The following is a 27,058-nucleotide window of genomic DNA, read 5'->3' as shown; positions in this document are numbered from 1 at the left end:
GTGCTTACCACTGGAAGCACTAGTCTGGGTACAGGTGGTAGCCCAGACATTGCATTGGATCAATGCCGTTAAGTCCCCTGAAGCCAAAGCAAGAACATGTTTAAATTTTTTTTAATAATACTTTTCTCAGGAAAAAGTGATGCAAGTCAGGAACAGCAGCACCCAGCAGAGAAGCAATTCTATAGAAGGCAAGTAGGTGAGCAGATGAACACAGGTCACATTACTACTCTATCTCCAATGATGATATATACAATGATGCTTCAGAGGATTTTAAAAGCCCAAGGATATTGACTTAGCCTGCCCACAAAATCACTTGTGCATGAAGAAACACTTAATTCCTGACCTTTTGCAAGTGAAAACTTCTACTTGTAAGATAATAGTCAACTTTGGAATTATTTATTTTATCTTGATATAACTATGGTATTTCAAAAAGTGTTTTTCCCTTGAAACTGAGTTTTATACCTGCTTGAGAAACATCCAGTTTGTTTAAAAATGTATGAAGCTCTCCCAAAATAAAATTCAGTGCTTTAAGTTTGCAGAAGCTTTATACCAATGACAAGGCAGGATTCTCACATTACTCATAGTGTTTATCCTTCTTCAAAGAAGTCCTCTGCTATTTTGAGAATATTTTGATTAAAGATCCTAAATACATTTAGAAACCCATGCATCTGACACCTTTGACTTTGACTCTGATCAAAAAGGTTATATTTGATATAAAAGAGTCAAAGCTACTACTTTCAGACTATACATATAACTTTGTTTTTTGGTGTAACAAGGGGCATTAGAAAGCAAGCATTGTATTTAAATCAAAACCTCAAGTAACTGAGCAACACCCCTTTCATTTTAGTAGCAGTCATCTAAGGATGAAGAGTCACAGCAGGAGAACTCTTCCTCAAGGAAGCTCTTCCCTTAGAAAAAATAGGGACAAGGGTTCAATAACATACCTCACAAGGCTAGAGCCCACCCTATAATAGCTGAGGAAGGAGAACAGGCATCAGCATCCACAGGAATTAGCATCCAACAAGACACATCTGAAGCCGTATCAGGAACACAATGCAAGGCCAGGTCAAATACTGGTGATCATCCACCATCTAGTAATTGTGGAAGGGATCTACAATGACAAGACAAATCTAAGATCAAGCCAAATAAGAACCCAAAAAAGCTTATAGAAAACAAATGGAGAAAAAAAAAATAGAATGTAACTAAAGCGGAGCAAACAATACCACAGCTTACACAAAAACTGTTGCCCTGGAGCTGAGCAGGTTCCTGGGCAGGGTGTGGGTGAGGCTCCAGGTGTGGCTGGTCAGGGCTGGAACAGCTCACTGGTGTGCTTGGGGCCCTGACTGAGCATATAAACCCTCACAGCTTCCCCATGGTTTTGGATATATAGGGGGGTGAGGAGGGGGTTGTTTTTTTTTTGTGGGTGGGTGTGGGGGTGCATGTGTGTGCATTGTGGGCTGCTAATGTTATTTTGAGAGGGTCTTTGGTAGTTGTTCATCTGTTTCTCATATCTTTCAGCTAAAGTTAAGTGTGTTCAGGAAGGTTAAGTATGTTTGGGCTTTTTTCTGAAGGTATTATTTAATAGTTGTGCCAATTGTATTTGTCAAATTTTCAGCAGGTTGTCTGTCTGGTACCTAGCTCTTTTTTCTAATCCTTTTATATCTCAATATTTACTTCTTAATAGTTCTTTATATGCTTATTGTCTGTAACTTTCAAGCTAATCATGATAAAATGTATTAATCTGAAACTTCTTTTTAAGAGCTCTGGTGTTATGTGTTTTGGAAAGAAGTATTGTTCTAGTATTAATTACTGTTTAATAAACAGTACAAATGCCTTCTCCTTAGATGTTGAAGGCCTTCTGTTTCATTTGAGAGCTAATGAACATGATACTTAAGGAACTGCTATAATGTGAGACCTTTAGGCTGTTGGAGACTATTAAAAAGACATCCAGAATTATTTTAGAGCATGCCACAGAAATACTTCTGAGAAGGGAATTCCTATGTCAAGACCTAATACTTAGGGTATTCTCTAAAAGATGCCTTCACAGTAGTTACTAAACATCTGGGTGTCTTAGGGGTATCTTCACTACGAATAGAAACTGATAATGGGGTCAGAACTAATTTTTTTAAGTACTGTAATGCTCTGTATAAAAATGCTTTCTATGCTCAGGGTATTTTAAGACAGAGGAAGTAAAATCACTTTTCTTCCACTCACTGCAGTCTGATTTTTTTTACTTTTTTTTTTTTTTTTTTTTCTAAAATCACGCCACAGGACAGTTAGTGATATTTTGGTATGCTTAGCTGTGTGCATCACAACATGTTTGCATTCATGGGGTATGTATTGTACTTAACTAAACTTCAAAGTACTCTTCCTGGCTGAGAGGCAGCAGTTATTTTGAAGAACTTTCTGAAGATTTCAGGTGCTCAGCATCACACAGTCCCTGTAATCTTACAAGTTCCTTCTCTGTCCATGAGAACAGACGCTGGGCCGTGGGCACACGCTGCACAGAGGGCTCAGCTCATGCAACACTCTGTGAAGAGGAAGCTGACCTGCTGGGAGAGGCTGCTCAAAGCTGGCTTTATGTTCTAGTCTTCCGGAATGGGTTGGCGAAACAAAGCTTTCCCTGCTGATCACAGGAGCTATTCATTGTACACAGAGTGCTGTGTGCGTGCTGCTGGGACGAGCTGTGTCAGAGCATTAAGTGTAAACACAGCTGTGCAAGGCTACCAACAGCTGTTCCTTGCATCCAAGTGGAGCCGAAACCCCGCTCTAACCACCAGCTGAGCGGGTAAGAGCCCGCGGCAGGGGCCGAAAGCCAACAGAGGGACCCTACAAGCAGATCCCAAGCGCCCAGCTCCCCGGGCTGTGTGGCTCGGGCCCCAGCCCGGCCGAGCTCCCGCTCGGGGCCGCGGGGAGGCGGCGCCGGGGGCGGCCGGAGCGGGGCGGGTGGGCCGGAGGGAGGCGCCGGCTGCCATGTAAGCGGCCGCCAGGGGCTGAGGCGGGCGGGGAGCGGAGCCGAGCCCCGTCCCGTCCCCGTCCCGTCCCGCCGGGGCATGGGCGCGGAGCGGGGCGGGCGGCGCAACGCGGAGCTGCCGCGGGGCGCTGAGCGCCCGTGGGGGCGGCCGGCGGGGGGGCCCCGTCCCGCGTCCTTCGCCATGCTGGTGAAGAAGAAGAAGTTCAAGTTCCGCGTGGAGCTGGAGCTGGACGAGCTCTCCTCCGTGCCCTTCGTCAACGGCATCCTCTTCTGCAAGGTGCGGCTGCTGGACGGCGGCAGCTTCAGCGGGGAGTCCTCCCGGTAGGTGCCCCTGCCCCGGCTCCCCCGGCGGGGCCCCGCTGGCGGCCGGGGCGGGCTGGGGCCTCGCTGCGCTTCGGTTTGGGGATCCCTGCGTGGAGAAGTAACCGAGCACGCTATGGAAAAGCGCTGTCTGCGTTCCTGTACGTGTTCAGAGCTTTATGCTGTACCGAGCTGGTGTTTAACGCTGCAGTGCAAACCTAGGTGTCCTTTCTTCTTCTTCACGCCCCAGCAGCCCGGCTGTCAGCTGCAGTGGCCGCACCTGCTGGGTGTGACGGCCCAGTGCCTGCCAGTGGCTTCGTGTGCAGGTGTCGGGCAGGGAAGGGTGTGCTGTGCTGCACGGGGCTCTGCTGGGGAGAGAGGATGCTGCACGGCTTATTGTGGCACTCTAATGTTGTTACTAGAAGGACTTACTGAAAAATGCCTCATGGAATGCCGGGAGCAGACAGAAATTAGTAACAAATCTATGCCTATTCGGTTATTTTCTTATTAAAATAGATGCTGCTATTACAGAGCTCACTGAAGTATCTGCTTTTGATTTTGCAAATGAAATTAAAGAGAATAAAGAGCACCAAAACAGAACTGAAAACTCCTTATTTAACCATCCTAATATACTTGCATGTACAGTCAAACATTAATCTTTTCTCTGTATGGTTGGAGGGTCTTCAACTCCGTGGTGTTCTGTTCTCATTTCATGTCTCTTTTCCTTGTCATTTTTCTTCTGAGCAACTTCATCATGGGTAACAGATGATGACAGGCATGAGTTCAGGCACTGATGTGCTATTACTGTCCTAATGCAGCCCTTACTGCTTTGGAGTCACTTTCACAGGCTGATGTGTATTTGCTGGGTAGTCTCTTTCAAAGAAGTTGATTTTAGATTAGCTGATGTGAGCAATGTGTATGATATGTGTCTCTAGGAAGTGTCAGTGGAAGCATGACAGCACAGTTCTGCTGCTGCTGAAATACTATCCTGGACTCGGGCTTTACCATCCTTCTATTTTTCTTGGGGTATGGTTTCAAAATAAGAACAGCAGAGAAACTTGCCGGTGTATCAAAATCCCTGTGAGTGTAACTGGTCTATTCCTGCTGGACTGAAAAGCGTTGAGGTATGTTTATAGAAAGGTATAGCATTCCTCTGCAGTGATCCTTCAATGCCAATTTAGGGAGTGCCTTTGCTCTTGGCTTAAGAATTAACAGATGGATTTTCACAGTGGTGATTCAGCAATGGTCTGAATAAATAAGGATGAAATTAAGTTAACAAATGTGGCATCATTTCAAAACTTGTCAGTTACAAACTTTTTTTTTTTTTTTTAAATTGCCGTCATCTTCTGCATGTGTTTATTCTAGTGTGAACTGGTGGTCATTTTCTGAAAGTAGAGCTCTTTGAAGTGTCATAAAAAGCTTGAAAAACTTGATTGTATTTCAGAACATATACAATACTTTAAGATGGGTATGTATAATACATGAAAAAACTGACCATGTCTCCTTAATAGCTTTATCTTTGTTACTGATCAAGGTCTAGTATACTATAGCTTTTAAGGGAGAAGTTACTGTTCTCCAGTTAGTACTGATAAAAACATCAGGGCAGAAGTTACACCCGTGAATATTTTGAACAGAAAAGAACAGTGTTCTAAGATACAGACTTGGAGGAATACTATGCATATTCCTTAAGGCTAGTACAATGCAGACAAATGTACTGGAATCATAGGCTGTCTGTAATTGACCTAAATAGACTGAAGAAATAATTGATAAGCCTCCTAGGGTAGGTAACTGCTCATAGGCTGAATTATTTCACCACCAGCAAAAGAGAAGATGTTGGTATGAGGAACTCAAAGACTTTAGGAAAGTAAACCATCTTATTTCTTAAGAGGGTGCTTTCAACACTGTACTGTACACATTTAGGCTACACTGGTTGTAAGCCTGATAGTTACATTTTTTGCTTGAATTTCCCTACCACCACCCCCTGGCATGTAATACAAGCAATGGATTTTTGTGTTCTTACGCTTGCAGTCTTCACTTTGGTCATGTTCCACTTGCCTCTCAGTTCTGCTTGCTGGTATTTTAGACTGCTGATGCTTCTCTCTTCATTCTGTTACAATACAGCATTCAACACAACCAAAACTAAGAAGCTGATTATGATCTGTATCTGTGTGACAAGCATAATTGATAGAGATGAGGGGGGAGGGGGGCTGAGAACTAGCTTTTTTCATCAAAACATTTTATTCTGCAGCAAATTCCAGAGAAGTTTGCATACAACAAGCTTTTGAGTTCTGAGAGGCACTCACAGAGCTCTTGCATTACTTGCATGAATATGTTCTTATTCCTAACAGATGCTGAAAAGAATAAGTAACTTTGTTCTGTAGAATTTGATTTATCTTCCAGATAATAGGTGTTTCTTATTTCTAGTGATGCTTACCTGCTTCCTTCTCAACTGACTAAAACTACATTTGCTTTTTTGACTCTGGTAAGCACATCTTCTGCCTCACTGGACTCTTCAAATTGCTTTCTAGTCATCATTTCCCTTCTTGCTGCTATTGCGTTTGAAAGGGAGAACTTCTCCTGATAGTAAGAGAGCTTAAACAGTTTTCTGTTCTTAAATAAAAGTAGTTGTTAGTATGACCTACCTGTTACATGGAACTGCTGTCCCTCCCACTCTCATCTTCCTGCACTATGTATGAGTTCTGTTTGCAGTCCTCAGACTTGGTAGTGGGCAGTGGTACTTCTAATAGTTCTGCAGCTGCAACCTGATTTGACAATAGAGAAAACAGAACAAAGTTTTCAATAGCTGTAAGGCAAGAAAATGGTAGGAAAAAAAAAATCCTGCCTAGCAGTTTTGTAGTTGCTCTTTTACATGGATTTTCAGGAATATGAAAAGTTTGTCTCAGTTGCAAACAGGCTGCTAGTGAGAAGCTTTCAGGCCATCACTCTCTGTCAGGGGAGATAAGGTAAGAAGAGACCTTATGGGGAAAAAGGTAAGAAGAAGTAGTTTTGTACACAAATTACAGGATACTTTTTTAAGTGTATTTTTTTCACATCTGTTAATGAATGAAGAGGTACAATAAAATGGGTTTAGATGATTTAGAGAACGTGCTTGAGGAAGGTTGCATGATGTGAAAGGACTGGCATGGATATGCCAGACAGAGCTGAAGGAGCAGCAAACAAGGCTGAAACATTAATGTCAGAGTTCATTGGGAGAGGTAGAAGAATAACGATATGGAAACAAGAGGGATGAAAAAATCAAGTTCCTGAAACAGAAGGGCAGGAATTCAAAGTAGTACTACAAAGAAAATAAAATCAGATTTGAGGAGGGATGTCTCTGGTCCATAGTAGCACAGAATAAAATGTTTGTATTGATTACATTTTGCATGGAATTAATTGGTTAATACAGATGGAAATGGATCACCTGTGAGACAACTTACTGTGAATACTGGTAAGAGATACAGCACCAGCTAACTTCTCAGGAAAAGGTTCCTGGAAACGGGTTTATGACAGACATCTATTAAAAGTGCTTGTTTATTAAAAAAAGCAAAACATGTCCCTTGGTTTATGCAGGAGAATTTTTTCCCCAGCACAGGACACAGAGCACATTTTGCTGTGTTATGTTGCTGTCGTAAACTTGCTATTTGCAAGCACTATAATGCTTGATTGCCTTTGTATTTCAAGGACTATTTCTGTTACTTAGTGGAATAAATTAGGATGGAGGGGACTGCTAGAGATCGTGTAGTCCAACAGGACTAAGCTCAGATCAGGAATCTCAGTGTTGTCCAGTTGACTTCATGCGACCTGCAAGAATGGAGATAAGTTTTTGTAACCAATCTGCACCTTGGGCTCACCACTCTTACTGCCCCTTGTCCTTTCTCTGCTCCCCACTGAGAAACGTCTTGCTTCATCTTCTCTCTAACTCAGTAGGGATGGCTGAAGACAGCAATTAAATCTGTTTCTATCTTTTCTTGAGACTGTAAAAATCCAGTTCTCCCAGTTTATCCTCTGGCTTCAGCCCTGTTGCTCTGACTCCAGATCCTCACCTCATACCCCCAGGACTTGCCTCAGTTTATCATGTCTTTCACTCGAGGATCCCAAACTGGATTCAGTGCTACAGATAAAGCTTTGCAAATGTTCAGCAGACGGAACAGTCACTTCCTTTGAACTGCTGGCTACAGTCTCACTAGTACAGCTGGCCCTTCACTTCACCAGTTCTCTTAGGTCTCTGCATTTGCTTGTAACCAGCAGTTTTTCATAAGTAAAAATTAGCCGAGAGCAGCTCTGCTTTGATGTCACGGTCAGTGTATACACATTTTATAGGGAATACCTAATGTGAAGTACTGCTAATCTTTAACCTGGTTACTGTGAGTAAAAACGTGAAAAAGAAAGTGGTTAGTTTTGCTTGCAGTAACAGCAAAATAACTGGAGAGTAGTGCACTGTAAACAAGTGGAGCTCTTCCTGCAGAGCTCACTGTTCGCTGATTTGCTTCGTGCTGAAATTTGTGAAACAGTAAGGAAACGCTGAAGCTCTGTTTGTAAATGACTGGTTTTGTTTGTTTTTGCAGTGCTTAGGAAAAAATGTTTGTGTTGGAGAGAATGCATCTTGTATGACTCAGGCATGGAGGAAACAGAATACTAAAGTAAATCTGTCTTCCTGAATATAGGAAATAAATTGGATTTGGAATGTGCATGGGCAGCACGTAGTCAACACTTGTTATGTATTAGATGCACAGAATGCATTTGAATAAAATTGGTCCTGGCGTAGTTGGTGATAGATCTTTTTCATTTCCTTTATAATACCTCTGTGATTTCCATATTTGTCTATTTGCATTTGCTTTTACTTCCATTATCAAATTAATGGAAAAGCTTTTAGTTTAATTTGAAAGTAAAGGATATCTCTGTTGCATGATCTTGTTTACATTTTTGTGTATACAGTAGAGACATTAAACGAAAAATCATGAGTAAACCCCATTGTGTGACACCACAGCTGCATGGATCTAAACCAAACAAGAAGAGAGAACTGTACAGTAATTTTTTTTGAAGGATCTTAACCATATGATGTTTTGCTTGAAAGTTGGCTAATTAGAAACAGACATTTGATTGCTCCAGGAGTCAGCTGCATAGATACCTCCATTTCTTCCTCAACAGTGAGACTTCACTAATTCGAAATAGAAGTGAATTAGGGGGAAGATCGTGCAAGCAGGATGTCAGCATTCCTCTTTTGCATGCCAAGCCACTGTGTGTTCCTTTATACAAGTGAGAGCTGTATCCAGCGATACCTGCCTAATGCTGCAGATAGCCTAGGAGAGAGCAAGTCTTACAGTAACATACCTGAACCCCTGAGGGCACTGGAAGTGTGGCTGATAAAACTGTTAAGATTACAGGCTAACGCCTTCTTCATTCCTGCCTCAGAAAAATGGGATGACCTTCTGTAAGTGCTTCAGCATTCTGCAGAAGAAACGTGTGTTTATATATATTTTAGAGACATGCATATATACAAATATGATATTATTTACATTTTAAAAGACCTACATCAAAACAGGAAACTTTCTATGTGTAAATGATAACCCAGTCTGGGAGGATATATCTGAAAAGACTGGGTGAGGAACTCGTGGCATGCCTATGTCCTTGGACCTGTAAATGACTAAGCTTAGTATGCATGCTGAAGTTGACTATCAAGGCCCTGAAAGACCACCAGTAGAAACAGATGTGCATAGGTCAGGGATATTTACATACTTTAACAAGGTCTGGGAAATAGCGTGGCTATGTTAGTTACTTCTTGGAAATCAAATGAATGTGTTTTGATTGTATATAACCCTTGTAGCTTGAACCATTTGACATGCATACTAGGTGGCGTGATCCTCTGTGTGTCCAGTGCTGCAATTAAAGAATGTTTGCCTTCTAAAACTCCAAATTGAGTCTTGGAGATTTTCTTTGACTGACTTTTATGGTAACATGAGCACTATCAGGAATCAAGCTGATCAAGTCCGTATATATATATATAGACCTTGTTAGTGAGCCTCTGTCCTGTCCAGCCAGAGAGGGGAGTGGAACAAGGCCAATGGTGCTGTCTGTGTCTGGGATTTGTGGCTGGCTGTGTATCTGTGGTGTTTTCGTGTACGTACTGGGAACACGTCTTCAGTCTCACTGCTGGTGGGACCTGGGATGTGGAGCTGCAGCAGCCTTGATCCAGCGTAATATATTTTCTCCTGAAAGAAGCAAGCAAAACTTAGGTAGTATTGGAAAAAGTTGCACTAATTCAGAGAGAACTCTTCTAAAGGCATTTTATTCACTATACTTTAGCCTGTCAATGTCCAGCCTCAAAAAATTTTTGAAAGTCTAAAGCAAACATTTGCAAAAAATCACCAGCTTTAAAAAATAGTAATAATAAGTAAAAATAATATCCCTATTTACCTTGTGGACTGAAAAAGATATTTTTTCAAAGTATTTAGAGTGAGGGTTTAGATAACGTACATTTTGTACAAAAGCTGTAAGATGTCTAAGCAACCCTTCCATTCCTTAATATAAAGAAGACTACCTACTTGGTTCTGAAAGTATTTTTTGAAAGTTTCATATAAAATTTGCCTAATATATAGACTGAATGGCACCTTGAAACTAAAAACAAATGCCCCCAATTTTTTTATTCCCTTGGTGACCAATAATTCTAAAGTAATTGTGCTAGAAAAAGAATCCATTTAACACGATCATCTGCATATGGCTAAATGTTATAACTAGCTGTCTAGAATAATTAAAATAAAAACTTGAATAAACAAGTTTCTAATTAATGGAACATGATATTTTCCTAAATGTCCTAAAGAGTTTTAGCTTATTTATTTCTAAGCCTTTCCTCCTTAAGCTTTTCCATTTGGCAAAAAGGAATTTTTCACATGACACTTAAGGTCTTTAGAAGTGATTTATTTTTGCATTTGTGGCTATTTGCTGAAACAAGCTGTTATTCAGATCCTTTATCCATGTGGGAATGAACAAACAATATGGTGATCATAAATGTTTCTTAAAAAATAAAAAAGCCCTAATCTTTAACAAGTGATAGGCTGAGATGATGATTGGATTAGGAATTGTTGCTTCTCTTATGTTGGTTGCTGTGTTGAGCTTTCTCTTTTGTGGATGAGAAGAGAAAATAGAAGACTTCTGTTCATTATTCTAAATGGGAATTGTGTACAGCACATAAAATACATAGGGGAAAGACCTTGTCTACAGCTGAAATCAGGCATTTGAAATTTAGTCAAGGTGAAAATGACCCTCTGAAGAGAAAAACAGTTAGTTAAACTGATGGTTAGCTTAAACTATACTTTAGAATCAATTTATCTTATAATATCTGTCTATTTTGCGTTCTTCTTGGCTAGGTCTTACTAACAGTGTTTGTTCTTAAACTACAGCCTAGTACATATTTGAATGCGTCTTAGTAACCAAGATGCATTTTGATTCATAAAACAACTGCTTTTGCTTTGCATGTGGTAAAGTGACTAAGAGGCTCATAGGAAACTGACTCATAACGGAAAGCTTTCTCCAGCCTGCCCCATAACATAGGCACGGTTGCCAAGAAGTTATGTCGGTTCATTTCCATAGTAACCAATCAATAAAACTATTTATTTTCTAAAGGCCTTGCACATGAACTAAGATTCTCAGAAATGTAGATGATAACGTTCTGAATATTTTACTGATTTCCTTTCAGCATAAAGGGATTAACTTGTTGGTGCTTTTATTCACACAAAAAATACCTTTATTAAAATGTGACAATTTTTTTCATTGTTTAATTAAATGAAATAAGAACAATTCACTTTTTTGTTGTTGTTTCTGCACATTGTAGATATTTCAAATATCTTGGAATGACACTGATGACCATGTCCTTACTTGTATGATGAGCAGATACTAGGGGAAGTCATTTTCTGACCTTTCTGGGTGACAGTGAGAGACTCAGCAGAAGTCTGCATTTCTTCTATTTACAAAAAAGACACTTGATTTTTCTCTCCAGATATTATTGGATGCATAGTAATGTATAAATGCAGGTTCCCTGTGGCCACAGCTGACATGCCTTGATCTGAGACTAGAGGTAGAATGGAGGAAGAAGTGAGGTCAAAGGATTGGCAAGAGTTCTTGCAAGCTCAATACAAGTTTGTACAACTGCATGTCTTACAGTATTAAATAGATATTTCTGCTAGGATTTACTTTCAGGAATTCTTTGAGGTGCAGCACAACTGACAGCTACAAAAATCACTTATTTTAAGGAACACCATTTTCAGTTATGCTCTTAATGTAGAGGTTTTTAAATACAGTGTTGTGCTTAATCCAAGATTCTTACTCTGTGATGAAACAAAACAAAATCTGATTCTGGGATTTTGTGTCTGTGCATTTGTTTCCGTGGGGGTGGAATACTACCAGTGTGCCAAAATATCATGTTTTTTGTAAAAGAAGTCTTGACAAACCATATTACTTAGTTCACCTGCATTCAAGTTCACCTTCCCACGCAGTCTTTTTAGCCTAATGAATTCCCAAAAGTTTGGCTAATTACCATCAGGGTTAAGGACATGACCACGTCTATTGTCTTTTACTATCAGTGGAGGCCTGTTGCTTCTAGTGCTTGCATGAGGACATTAGTATTGTTTCACATGAGTTTCTTAAATTCTAGAATGTACTGATAGTACTGTTCACAGAAGGACTGGAGTACTACAATGAATTTAGTGACTTAATATCTCTTCTCTATTTGAAGTAAAATATTGTAGCTAGGCAGCTCAAGAAAAAAGGCATTTCACCTTTTTCCCTGCTTATAGTACAACTGCTTTGTACAACCAGGACAGATATGGTGGTATTTTTAAGAGACAAAGGCCTTTAATTTTTTTTAATGTTTAGGACAAGATCAAAATATTACTCAGAAAAAAATAGCTTCAAGAAAAATAGCAATAAATTCTAGAGATTTCATTTGTAAATTACTTTGAGTAAGGCTGGACCACTGTGATCGGCAGAAAAGCAGATCATTCTCAGGAGTTGTGTTGTCTGGAGAGCACAGTGCATGAAACCTAAATATGCACATCCCAGACACCCACACACGTGCACAGCTGTATCCTGCCTGACAGTGGACATCTAGCTGGCTGTTTGCTTTACCTGAGAGATGAGCAACTGTCACCGAAGTGCTACGATAGCAATTAAACCTTTCTAAGTGTAATGAATGTTAACAATTATCACACATCCCTTAAAGGTTGTATTTGACTTGGCTCGTTCTTTGCTTGAGCCTGTTTCCAATAGAGGATGTAGTAGCTATTTGTAATTTGCCTTTTTTGAATTCTGCTTCTATTCTGGATTTAAATAACTCATATACTGGCAGGTTGGCTTTTTCTTCTCCCATAGCACAGGGAAGGTTACAAGAGGAAACAATGGAAAAAAGGTAGATTGTGGTATGTAGAACGTGTTCCTCTTAGGTCACATGCTTGAACGTGACTCAGTGTTGCATCATTTGAATCCGTTAGTCTGTTGTGGTAATTAAACTGACTCATTTTAGACAGGGTAGTTTGTTCCTACCTTAGCAAGTCATTGTGGATGTGAGCGCTGCAGCTGGCAGTGTCCCCAGCACAGCACAGAGGAGCCGTGTGATTCACTGTTTCTCCATAGGTGATAAACTCTGACTCCAGCCTATGGGGAGCCAAAGAATTCTTCTGTGCTAAAGATGTCAGACTGGGTCTTCAATAATCAAGTGCTGTAGGAAGTTAACATAAAACACAGGAATATGTGCATTAGAAAAAAAAAAAAAAAGTAAAAAAAGGACAGATTTGCTTTAATATGTGAAGACTGTACTTGAATGACTAGAGTGGTAGAAGAAATTATCAGAGATTCTCCACACTCCTAAGGTCTGTATTTAGAAACATAGGACTAGAAAAGAACTTTTTGATCACTAAGGCAGGTTCCCCAGAATCACAGTCCTTACATCATGTAATTGGCAAACTGGCCAACCTTTTCTTTACATACAGTAAGACGACTTTGCTTCTATTTCTGTTATTGGAAAGCTGTTCTAGAAATGTGCTCTCTGGTTTGAGACCTTGTAATTTTCAGTTTTAAATGTGTTTGATTATGCCTTATTTTGGCCCCAGCCACTTCTCATTTAGCTTAAAAAGTTAGCTGGTTCTTACCGTGTTTGAATAACTTACCATGTTTTTTTTTTTTTGTTTATTTTTTCTTTTTTTTTCTTTTTTTTTTCATTTTTTTTCCTGATAAGATACAGAAGTTTTCTAGCTATTCTCCCTGCATGTGTTTATTTTGGAGTCTATTTGTTCTCAACTGGAGTTACCCTAATAGAAAAATGTGTGCCACTTGAGGCTTATATAATAACATTAATATAGCTGAAAGCATCCAGTGATTGCTTTTTTCTTAGCTAAGTCATTTTGCTGGCTTGTAATTATCTTATGATGAACAAAGTCATTCAGATATTAGTCATCTTACTTTGCTCTCAAAAGACAAATACCCAGAATGTAGTTGAAATTATTCTATGCCTTGAGTGCATGACTTTGTATCTGATTATTGTACATCATCTCCTCTGAACTGGTGCAGGCCTCAAATTTATCTAGTTGGGCCTGTATTGAAATGTGATTTTTCCAAGATGGTATCCCTGAGCACATTCCAAAACTCAGCAGCTTGTAAGAGAGTGCCTGGGAGCTAATGTTCAGGAAGAAAGACTCCACTCTCTGGAGGCAAAATGGAGAAATGACAATCTCAGTCATTTGCAAAAACACATGGCTGTTCTTTTTTTTTTCCCCCTCTAGGTTTAATACTGTGTTCAGGTTATGAAGCAGTTAATAGTCTTGCTACAGAAAGAGAAGAGTGAAGGATGGCTATTCAGGCTTTGAACCAGACTTTGCTTGAAGTGGCCACTTCACAAACAGAAGTGATTGTTTTTAAGCTATCCTATTGCATTTTATGGTCCTGAGTGCATATACAACTGGTATTAAGTTTATCTTCCCTATTTGCAGGGAGGTAGTACAGGCAAACTGTGTCCGCTGGAAGAAAAAGTTCCTATTTATGTGTAAAATCAGTGCCAGTGCCACAACAGGAATTCTGGATACTTGCATGTGCAGGGTGTCTGTACGGAAGGTAAGTAGCATTTTTTCCCTCTTCCGCTCTTCCCCTGCTCTTTCATCACTTGTTTTGATTGTATTTTTAGTCAGATGATGAATTTCATAAAATCCATTTTAGATGCAACCATGTCAGGTATTCTAAAAACATTTACCTAGGAATCCTATTTATTACATTATCCTGACTAATTGACAAGTTTTTACATTCTTATTGAAAATAAGTTATTCCAGTAGGACAGGTAGGGAATCACTCATCGGCCTTCATAATGTTAGCCCTTGATAGGTACTGCTGGTATGCACAAGTAAACTTAGAAGCCTTGAACTGTGCTAAGTATCAGAATTTTGTATGAAGCACTTCCTGCCCCTGGGGCTAGACTTTACAGGAGGCAAATGCTGGCCTGGAATCAGGCACTCGCCTTTCCCCTGGTCCCCTCTTTCTACAAGATGACAGTCTCCTGCTGGCCTGCACTGATTAATACGAAGTTTCAAATGACCATGGTATAACCTAGCAAATGTGTGCTGAGCTATTTTAAGATTAAGATTAAGATTATTTGCTTTTCTAAAATTAAAAAAAAAAAAAAGTTGCTATCTTTAATGGATGGCTTGGATAATTACTAGTTTGTTTGTTTTTTTCCCCCTAGGAGTTAAAAGGAGGAAAGGCATATGCAAAGGTAAATTTCATGTATTTATGTCCTATTAAAGTAATGGCAGAATAGTACTGCTGTAACACCCATGATTTCATTAGGTACGTTATAGTGACACAGTGTTTGAGCTCTTGATCATTGTGTTTAGTAAGTTTAATATTGTTATATAATATTCTATCACTGGAATGTTTTTTTCCTTTCAATTTAATATACAGAAAGGGTTGATGAAAGTAATCCTTTTGCATATGTTTAATTTTAAAAATCCATTTTTTTTCCTGCCTTGAGACTGTAATTTATAACTGAAGATAGAGCTATGCAGAATTTGATGCTCTGCATTTCTTTTCTGCTTTTTGCCTTGGGCCTCTTCCTTCAATGGGCATCATCTTATATTTGAGAGAAGCTAGTGTTGAGTGGCACTCAACACTGTGCATGTAACAAGTGCCTGCATTTAGTACTGATTACTACTAACTTGTCATTTTCTCTTAACAGCTGGGCTTTGCAGATCTAAACCTAGCAGAGTTTGCTGGATCAGGAAATACCACTCGTCGCTGTTTACTAGAAGGTTATGATACCAAAAATACAAGACAGGATAACTCCATTCTCAAGGTAATTTTTCTTTTCTCATACTTAAACTAATAAAGCAGAAAACAAGTGTTACGATTAAACATTTAATGAGATTTAAAACTATTAAAACATATTTTGTATTTAAAATGTATAAAAATCTTCTTATTAATTATTATTATGTAATTATTAATTACATATAAAAAACGTATTTCAGCACGTATGTGCTGAACCTCTTTCTAGAGGGAAAATAGTTAAAGGTGCAAATATTGGCTTTGCTTTCAGAGAATCATTAAAATCCATATAGTCAACAATACAGTTTGTCCTACTCCTGGATATAGAGCTAGATAGCTGTAAAGCAAAAGTGTCCAAAAGGTATTTCTACTCTGACAGGAACTGAGAAAGGGAACAATAATGTATAGTAAAAAAGTAAATACAGTCATATAAACGTAGCAATTATATCTTTAAGAATGGGCAAATTCCTGTGCAGCTCTCCTGCAAGTAACTCTTAATTGGTTTATTTATGTGTAAGCCAGCTTTATCACCTCCATGAATCCTGGAACGTGTAACAGTTGTTAAGAACTGTTGAAAGAAACCCATCCCACTGTTCTCCCTCATTAGTCCAATGAGATTAAAAAATGAAGTAAGCTGCATTTCATAAATCTGAAATTAATTACAGAATGTTGCAAGCAAATTAAAAAATTAAAAATTGTCCTGCTAAAACACTAGGATGAATTCCTCATACCACTTAGTATACTGTCTAAGCATATATTGTCTGGTTTCTTTAAGATAGTCATTGACTTTGTCCCGAAAACTTAAAACTAATGGCTTTGTCCCAGACAACAAGCCTTCTCAATGCATTATTGTCCTATGGCATTATTTACATTTTGTGGGTTTATCTCTGATGTTTGCATGTACAGTTCGTGTGTGCTGGCAGTTTGCTAAACACTATCATCAAGCAAAGAACACACATCAGCATCCAGCGTTTCAAACCAAATTCTGTTTGCTCATGAATCTTTTGGTTTCAAGGGAAAAATAAAAGAGACGGGAAATCTATCTAGCTATTAATAATTTTAAGATTCTTCTTGATCTGCATATCTTTTAGTGAATCCTTTAAGTGCATTAATGTTAGTCTACGTGCTTTTTTTTTTTTTTTTTTTGCAAGTGTTTGCATGTGTACTAAGAACAAGAAGTATTTTTTTTCAGAAGTGTTTATTTGCATATATGATGCTTTTTTACTTTAGTTAAATGTAAGATTTGGGGCAAATCTAACTTAGTGACATGACCATGTATCACAGATTAATTCAATTTTTTTTTTCCGTGTTTTGTTTTCTTGATGTGTAGGTTTTGATCAACATGCAGCTAATGTCTGGAGACCCATGTTTTAAAATGTAAGTTTATAAAAAGCTGTTGGATAGTATTTTGGTCATGCATAAGTGCCTCAGTCCATGTTCAGAATTACAATTCCATTTTGCATACGTGAATATCTCCAATCTGACAACAGTATTTTATAAAAAAGGATAGTAGCTGAATAATGGCTAACATGGCAAAAATACCAGAATTCTCACAGTTCCCCTTGCAGTTAAATACTCAGTAGGTGTTCAAATAAAGAAACGCTTATTGGAAGTCACTCATACAGCAACCCTACATGAACATAGCCATGACCAAGTTATCCTGACCAATAGGAAATGAAGGACTCTACATGGCCTCTGTATTGTAAGAGATGTTTTACAAGAACCTGAAAGCCATTCATTCTAAGGACAGAATTGGAAAAATATATAGAATGCTTTCATGAATGCAGTGTCAAAAAATTCCTCAATACTTGCTAAGATACTTACTGCCATTGCTTTTCCCTAACTTAGGAAGTTGATAATCTTCCATCTCGTAAAACTGGTAAGCTGTCTTGATGTGCTTTTCAGTTTAATGCCAGTCTTTTCTAATTACATATAACAGAAGATGGCAATTGTGTCAATAACAGGTTTAAAACAACTTGGTTGTATTTTACTTGTTACAGATACTTGGGGGACGGGTTAATGAAATAATTCCTTCAAAATAAATTTGATTTTTTAAGTCCTACTTTAACTCGAATTTTTCTTCAGTTCTTTTCATTGACTGCTATGTTGTTATACTGAAACTAGGAGATGGAATCAAAATGGAATCAATTAAGTTGTGGAACTTCTCGCTACTACATTTCATGAATACTAAAACTCTAAGTTCAAGAAAGAACTAAGAGAAATTCCTGAATGAAAAATTGTGAGCTATTAAATATAAAATATCACACATGGCTCAGAAAATACCTAAACTACAGATGAGATGTTGGAAGAATAATAAGGAGGTGAATTACTTAATAGGATGTGCCCCCTATTCTCTCAGTACCTGTTTGCTGCTGACAGAAACAGGATGTTTCAGTTATGAACAGCTCTGAGACAACATGCTTGTTTTCTTACTAGCACTTTCAAAAACAATCTAAGACAGTTTGAAGTATTATATATAACATGAAAAGATCAGCTTAAGGAAAAGAAAAGCAATCTGGAAAAAATTGCTAGCTTCACCCTTACATCAGTTTGATCTTTTTCAGTAGGTTCTCAACTTTAATATATACTTCCAAACCTTATACTGGATCAAAAATACCTACTAAAGATATGGTTAGTGCTTAATAACTCTGTACAGACACACTTTTACTTCAGCAGGACTTAGTTTTTGTTCAAAATACTCTTATAAACTGAATTTGAACTCATCTTTTACATGATGAATATAGGCAATCAGAGTCCCTCTGAATAATAAAACAGAGTGGGATACCAGTCTCATACAGCTATATTACGTAGCAATAAATATATACTAAAATCTTAAGTTTAAACAAACAAACAAAAAAAAAGCTGCAGCTCCAAGAAAAGCAGCACTGAACTCCCAACTTATTTTGAGGCAGAAATATGAAGTAATGTCTCAGCAGTTTTGAGATGTATCCTGGCATAACTAGGACAACTGAAAACTTCTCTATACCAACTACAGACTTCACATTACTGCTGTGGCTGTATCCTTACCACTGTTTCTGAAGGGATCTGAGAATGTGGCCTGCACCAGTAACGCTCAGATGATTCACTGTAGGAACTCTGTGATATCCGCTTGCACCACAAAGGTGTCTTTCCCCTCTTCTTCTAACCTTTTAAAAAGAAGAGTAGAACAGTGTGAAATCTTGTCCTGTGCTCACTGAACAACTAGTAAGATGGTACTATCTCGATATGTTTGAGCAGGCAAAGGTTTTCTGTTTTGCTGGTTATTGAGTACCTCCTCATTTACTTTGAGTGAGACCTATTAACAAATATCTCACTCGTACACATAAACGAGTTTCTCAAAGCCAATTAACTAATAATTGGTCTTGTATGCTCATGAAACAATGAATTTCTGTGCAGGTACTCATATAGTTGAACTTAGTAACTAAATAGTTTTCTGCAGCCCCAGGATAAACTCTGATTGAAATTATTCAGTCTTGGCATTTTCTTCCAAACTGATGATATAACCATTTCCCAGAGCACAAACTTTCAACACAAACAGAACAAATAATTTATCCAACACAGATGTTCTCCGCAGAAGGAAAAATAAGCCTTAAAACAGTTGCACGATCTGGAAGCAGCTACGTATTTTATGAAGCAGTCAAGAAGGCTTGCCATTTGATCTGGGGTGACATCCCTTCAAGCATTCAATTCTTGCTTTCAAAAGTATATTAGGCTTTTAAGTCACACAAGCTTTTTATTTCCAGAAGTGCTTTTTCTGTCTTTCTCTCTTAATTTCAAACTTAACATAAGAGGAGACATACTACTGTATAGAAAGACAGCAGCTAATTTATGGAATATCCAATGTAAAAATGTCAACAAATACCCATTTGTATGCAGAGCAAGAGTCTGGATCTCAAGGTCAAAATAACAAAGCATTAAAAAAACACAGGCAATGTCTTGAAATGCATTTTAGTTGTATTTGGCTGCTTGCAAGTGTGGGTTACTTTTCCCAAAACACAAACTTGAAAGCCTTATTCTTTTTAATAAAATACCTCTTTGGGTGTTGGTATAAATTGAAGCAAGCACTTAAGCTGTATGAAAAGCTTTTTAGTAATGATCCAAATTTAAATTATGTGGTATGTGATTTTTTTTTTCTTTTTAATTCACTGGAGGTGGAAGTTAGAGGGGAACACGTGGAGATAGTAACAGAGGCCCCTCTGCGAGGAGGGGAGGGCTGTCAGCCCAGAGTCTGCTTGTATACTGCAACAGGGATGAATCAGCCAGGAGTACATCACAGTACACAAGCCAAGTAGGAGAACTGTACTTGTATGTTTGGTTGCTTTTTTTTTAATTTACCATCTTGTCATGTATTCCATAAAGTATTGAGGTACACACATTCTTTACACATAAATGATCCTGCAATTCACACTTGAAAAAAAAAAAAAAAAAAAAAAAAAAAAAAACTTCAAAATTAACACATCACTACCAGTTATCAAAAGGCTTATCAATAAAAGAAAAACTCTTCCACCGACCCCCAGAAGCCTGAAGGACTGAGCAGAGGGATTCTATAAAATGTCATGAAGCTCAATAGCTAAAGCTTTTTTGTTTTTAAAGGGGGCTAGAAGGCACGTTCTCAGAAAAAGGCTATGAGATGACTAACTTGAAGCACAGTACAAATTACATCTATTTACTTGAAAAAAAATATGCTGATCAGTTTGGAGGAATCAGCAAAACCAGAGCAAATTCTAACCACCTTTTTCTCTTACAGGCCTCCTTCCACAGCAACGTCTATAGCAATTGCTGGAGAATCAGAATCTTTGCATGAAGACAGGAAAGGCAGAGAAAACTTACTAGTACATCTGGGTATCGGAGGTATAAAATAATGTTCTTAACTTCTCAATTCTTTTTTAACTGGCTTCATAGCTTCAAGGAGACACATGAAATACTTCTCATCTTAAAGGGATGTTGTCAGTTGTCTCACAAAGGGACCTTCTTTGGTTTATTTGCTCATATACCCTCTCTTAAATAACAGCAGTAGAATCCCTCTTTTTTTACTTCTGTAACAGTTTATTTAACAGAGAGAGAAAATGGGCTTGATGGCCTGTCTTCTTTTTAATATTTAAAATCATTTATTTTCTGTTGACACGTTTCTTGATTTGCTTTGGATTTGTGTTTCAACAGTACATTTAATTTGGCCCTTGATTTTCAATTTATGAATCAGGTCTTTAAGGATACACCTACCCCCAAATTTTGAACAGTGAAAGCTTTATACATTTTTAAAAATTGAAGTCGTTTATCTGAAATTATGTATGTAAACAATATGAAAAAATTATTAGTATGAAAATACTGTATTATGGGTTGATTTTTTTAAAAACAAGTTTGAGGCCCATATACAGATTATTAATTTCCACCCTAAACACAGCTTAATTCATCTTAACCACAGTTGTTTTATGTACTTTATTAGAAAACACTTCACATGCTATTCTGTTATGAAAAGCATGGCAGTCTCTTCAGTGTCCCCAGTACAGACAAATCTAGAACTGTACTTAGACAATAGTTTAACTCAACGCTACTCTCAATTTTATTGGGGCAGAACCACATTCCTACATTCCTAATGGATTTTTCTTTTAAGAGAATGAATATTCCTTAACATGCACAGTATTTTTGAGCAGTTGCATCTTTGTCGAGGTTCATAGAAAAACAGTGTGAAATCACTAAATCCCTCTGGGAAATCTGACATTGGAGTCTACTCAAGACTATGGGCAAAGTGATAATAAGGTTGGCTTTAGGACCTTTCTGACTTGCATGTTTTGCAGATCTTTCATCAAAGAGTGCCTCAGTCCCAGACGAACTTGGTGCATGCGGACATTCCAGAACATCAAGCTATGCAAGTCAGCAGTCAAAACTGTCAGGTAGCTGTTACCCATTTCTTTATGAATTGTTGCATTATATTAGCTTCCATGCTTTTAGACTGTAGACAATAACTATACCTCTATGTTTTTAAAAAAAAAAAGGTGTGAACTTGAAACCTTTTCCTAGGAGTTTCAGGTATGGGAAGGGTTGGGGGGAAAAGTAACATTTTCTCCTCTTAAAAGCATGATGGTACATAATCTGTTCAAATGTGAGGCAACTTTTTCCTTGAGTTTTGCTGAGTTTCCTTTGAGTTTTACTTTTACATGTATGAAAATAAATGGAGACTCAGCTCTGAAAGTTTAAGAGGAAGTAATGACACCAAGTTATTTTAATTGTTAGGAAACTAAGTTATTCAGAAGAAAAAGAAAACAGCACATGCTAGAATACAAAAACCAAAATGGATCATCTACTCGGTATACGCATATATACTCAGAAGGCTTTTGAAGTTCCTTGTCAAGAACACAAAACACCAATTCTGCTTTGTAAAAGACAATTGATGACCATGGCTGTCAGCAGCATACCTAATCTAGCTCTCCTGTGTTCTCCCAACAGGCTACAGCACATCTCACTCCAGGTCATCCAGTATGTCTGAACTGTGCCACAGGAGAAACACCTCAGAGGGCAGTACCTCAACAGGAATTGGAAGTATTCTAGGGCCCTGTGAAGAGATGGATCCAAAAGTAACTGAAACCAACATTGATACATCTATTAAAGATGCATCATCAGAAAAACTTTGCAGGTAAGCTCAACTTGAAAGCCTTACCTAGGAGAAGCAAAACTGAATTTACTATATCACTTCTAAGACCTCTAAATATATTTCTTTTTGCAGACATCCTGTAAAACAAGACTCTGTGGAGTCACAGCTGAAGAGGGTTGATGCTACCAGAGTTGATGCTGATGATGTAGTTGAAAAAATACTCCAGAGTCAAGACTTCAGTTTAGACTCAAGTGCAGAAGGTATGGAGAGAAATAAGGAAGCTTAGGGAAAGTTGATGCACATTAAAGGCCTTAAGAAAACTGACTCTCTTCATAGTCCCTGTTGCTTGTAATTGTAAGGACTCTGCATATGCTTGATCCTGTTTCCCAGAAGTTGAAAGGACCCTTGTTGCATGACTCCAGTAACTTCCCCAGTCAATTGTTTTTCTCAAAAAGATAACAGCAGGGACAAACCTACAGGGAAGTTAGGTTCTCCAACCTCTAACCTGCAAAGGATCAGTTACCAAATTGGTAGATTTAAAATGTCAGTTTTAGAAATGATGCTAACAAATGAATTGTCTTGCTTTCTAGAGGAAGGCTTAAGATTATTTGTGGGCCCTGGTGGAAGCACTTCTTTTGGAAGCCATCATCTACCTAACAGGTATGTAGCCTGAATGACTAATCAGTGACTAACACTAAACAGAAATGTATCTTCCACAGCAATTATTCTGTATCTACATTCACGATCTTTTCATCTTTCTATTCTTTATCATTCAAATGGCACCAAAAGAACTAGATTGTCAGGCTGTAAACCAGAACACAAAGGTTTGTTCTAAAATCAAACTGATATGCCAGCTGAAAACGCTGTAACTTTTGGAGGTCGTGAAGTCTTAGTTCCAAAGTTCTCAGTTAGGAGTAATGTTTCAAACTTAACTTCTTTAACTTCTATTTTAATTGCAACTCATCTGATTTCTTTTAAACGTTTTCAGAGTTGGATCTGGAGCATATGAGCAGGTGGTGATAAAACGCTAGACAAGAATGACTTGAACAGAAGCGGAGAACGTGGAACTCTGGCATTGATACTTTTCTTCAAGTTCACTCTCTTGCAAGAGCTGTGAAAGCAAAGATGAACTCAGTGTGAACTTCTTTTGGAAAAGTAATGGAATGCCTCGTGCTCATATAGCTAAACGTTGCCTTGATACCATAGAAGATAAAGCTTTGTATATGTTGTGAAAGCACTTGGACAGGTTTTGAAAGCTGTATTTGATGTTAGTGAAATACTTTTCAAGTTATTCCCTAACTTTTTAGAAACATGTTTAATTTTCGTATTTCACAGCAGAGCTCACATGGGGTCATGTGCTCCACATCTTCTTTTCTAAAGAAGTTCCAGGAAGCCTTAAACAGATCTGAAGAAACCAATTAGCCTCAATTTTCACTGTACCTGTCATTGAAGTCTTAAAGAAGCTAACTCCTTCTATCCAGTCAAAAGTTAGTATCAGGTGAAGGTTATGGCTTCCACAGAACAAGCCAAATATATTTTCATCATAACCAAAACCTTCTCATAAGGTTGCATTAGTGGAGGTGAAATGTACATGCATTAAAAAAGACTCAATAGATCTAAACCAGCCCATAATAGGTTGTGTTACTTGAAGTCTAGAGGCTTACATACATCAAATAAGATGGTTTTGTACAAGTAACAAAAGAAGCAGGATACCACATGAAAATGCGGCATAGTAGTGTATTATCAAGAAAGCTGGCTGTGTCCCTAAGGATTGCTAACTCTGGAGTTCAAATGCTTCTTCCAACAGAAACTTGCTTCAGTAATGCACAAGCCCTAAGATTCAGAGGGATGGTACTGTTTACAAACCTTATCAATAGTTTACTACCACTTTGAACTTTTTATTGTAGCTTAACTCTTCCCAGTTAGTGTTCTGCTTGCGTTTTGAAGGTGCCTTGAAGGATAGGGGAGGTACAGGGATATTAAAATATTTACTAAACAACTTAAGCTTTAAAACTAGGTAAACATCTAAACTGCTACCAGTATCACTTATTAAGAGAAGCACTTTATTGTAGACATATTCTGCACTCTGAAAAGGAATTAACGTGCAACAGATTTGTCTTTTGATGTTGAACACTTACTCCTTCGCTATCTGTCCACTGTTACGTTGAGGTCAATGTACTGTATTTAAATTTGCACAAATAGCCATCTGCCTGCCAGACAGAAAAGATGAAAGATCTCGTAAAATTTTCATTGAGAATTATGAGTGCTAGGTGACACGTTTCGAATTTAGGCTTGGATCTGCTGTATTTTTAACTGCAAATTGCATGTGACCTGTATTTTGTTACACTTGATTGTATTGTTAATCAGTAAGGCTTAGATTAAATACAAATAAAAATTGCATGGCCATTGTAGAAAGCTTTAAATTCTTCGCAAATTGATGTTTGACATTCTTTTACTGAAGTATAAGTAAGCCTTATTTGTTTTCCATAAATCCAGAGTAGTTATTAAACTCTTATTTGTTAAGGAAATTATTTCTTACAGAAATTTCTTAAGGAAATTTCAGAGTTTGAAGCATGAGTAGTGTTACTAAGTATGAATTGTTCCTCAGTTACGGTACTTCAACACTTATTTCCTACTGTAAATCATAATCTCTAAGCATTTTAATGGATAAAAAGAATTAATGCAAAGATTCTATTTTAGCTGCTGTTAATAGAAATGTGGTATTATCTATCCATTTCTTCACAGGAATTTTAAACAGAAAACAAATAACTATTAGTATAGTATCTGTCAGAGCATAAGTTTCCTTTTATATACCTACTTTGTACAAAAAATATCCTACTGCAAGCCAAAAGTGCATGAAATTTGAATTATGTTGCTTTCAGTACTCCTGGACACTGCTAGACTTTTTGACAAATCTGTTAAAACCAGTAGTAGTTAGATGGTAGTTTACTTAAGTTTACTAGGAAAAATAGGCGTAGTAAGAAGAAATGTAAAAAAGTGTTGTACAGCTGCTTACGTAATTCTTAAGGAAATTTCCATAGCCTAGATTTGTATTCTGTGTTAAAAGACACAGGTAACTGCCATAGATTAGGTATTTTGTTTACTAGAAACTGCTGTTTCTTGACCGAGAAGATCTTTTAAGTAGGAAAGAAGTTTACATGGAAATCAAGCTTTAAATAAAGCTGTGTTGTACCATTTTATTGTTCACACTTCAAGCTAAAACTCTTTATGTAGTGATTCTGTAATTGTGCATATTTTAAGTGGAACATAACCTTCATACTTGGATATTTTTTGTAAACTGTGTTGTAAGAATATTGAACACGTTGTGAACTGTTTGGGATATGTTTTTAAACTGTATTTAATGTAAATGTTTCAGACGCAATAAACTCATGTTGCAAGGAAAATGTGCTATTTACACATGGTTATTGTTTAAACTGGAAGGAAAAAAATTAAAATAACGCTGTGCACCACTGTTTCAAACACATACATAGTATATCAAGACCCAATCATTGTTGTAGTATGGGAAACAATTTTAAACAAAAAAAAATTAGATACAAAGCACCAGAACTACCCGTGCTATCCCTCAACACTATAGATGCTATCACTGAACACATGGGTGCATTTTATGGACCTTCTGACATGAGCTAACAACACAGAGGGAAAGATTAACATGGAAGAAAAATGACTTTATAAAATTCTTTCTAATGTAAGTCGTTCTGCCTTCTCCCCAGCCAGCTGCTCATTCGTGCCTGCTCTCCTCTCCTACCTGTTGGACCAGTCCAAGTGTCTGCAACAGCTTAGACAGTGCAATTCCCTGTATCACCTCACAGCAGGATCTGCCAACAAGAAGGGGAGAGACAGATGTTCTCAATACATTTCTTAACATTTCTGTGGGGCAGGTTATTTTCACTGTGTTGCTTACCTATTAGAAACTAATAATCATTAAGTTACATTCCTTCCACCTTTTTTTTTTTTTTTTAAATGAAGGAATCCATAAGCAAGATATCAAAGAAAGCTTTGCCTAAATTCAGAGTTGTACACACTGCTCTTCCAACAGCTACAACTGATCACACGGTTGTAAACATGGCCCTCATTTTGGGGGTTTGTTTTTTAACTGCCTTCTCTTATGATCTGCTAATGTTTCCCCAGTATCTTCACTTAAATATACAGTAGTGCCACTGCATTAGATTTTGGAAAGTTCCCAGCAAATTGCTTGCATACATTACTGCATAAAATGTGGTCGATTTGTATATCAGGAAGGAAACGCAAAGGACTTTTGCATAAGAACTCTTCTGTCATTTCAGATGCCTGTGTTCCTTCAACTCAATTTAAAGGGAAAAACAGGAACGTCCTTAAACCTAACCCTGAGTTACACATATCCTAACTGAATGATCCAAACCTCATTTATCAATATAATGATAATGAGCGTGAAATAGAGCCTAATAACTTGGAAGCCCACCTGTGCTGGGACTGACACAGATCAGAAGTTTATTAGCTGTGAAAACTACTTGAGAAAGGTTTGGGAAAATAGACACTTAGGTGCCTCCAGGCTCTCAGGTTTAGGCTCTGTTGAGCCCTTCTGGCCAAAATCAATCCTTATTAACTTGCTAAATAGTTCCTTTCTTTACATTCAGGATACTCCACTCTAATTTTTACCATCTTGGCTTTTTTTTTTTTTTTTTTTTTTTTTTGTGCGCTTTCTCCACTTCCCTGCTTTGGTTTTGATGCCACAATGCATTGAACACATCTTCTGGGTGTGAGCTTATTCTACTTTTAAGATTTCGCAACAGTAAATTTGGGCTTCTGATGTTCTTAATTCACTTTGGCACTAATTATACACAAAATTGCTAAAGTAACTCAAAAGGCTTTCACTGAGATTTTCTTCTGCCAAATCAGTA

The 27,058-nt window shown here is 37.9% G+C and overlaps 1 protein-coding gene across 1 annotated transcript; it reads left to right on the top strand.

Annotated features, from left to right (window-relative positions):
• Positions 1-3,011: 3,011 nt before the first annotated feature.
• On the top strand, positions 3,012-25,544 carry EEIG2 (EEIG family member 2). Its single transcript, XM_084291565.1, has 11 exons — positions 3,012-3,295; positions 14,251-14,371; positions 14,994-15,023; positions 15,486-15,602; positions 16,902-16,948; positions 20,319-20,422; positions 21,367-21,462; positions 22,016-22,202; positions 22,293-22,420; positions 22,751-22,820; positions 23,149-25,544. The coding sequence occupies exons 1-11, from the start codon at positions 3,054-3,056 to the stop codon at positions 23,189-23,191; spliced, it is 1,185 nt and encodes a 394-aa protein (XP_084147691.1). The 5' UTR covers positions 3,012-3,053; the 3' UTR covers positions 23,192-25,544.
• Positions 25,545-27,058: the final 1,514 nt, after the last annotated feature.

Source organism: Netta rufina (genome assembly GCF_964035555.1).
Source record: "Netta rufina genome assembly, chromosome: 8".
Lineage (NCBI taxonomy): Eukaryota > Metazoa > Chordata > Aves > Anseriformes > Anatidae > Netta > Netta rufina.
This window is presented reverse-complemented; position numbering and strand designations above follow the sequence as displayed.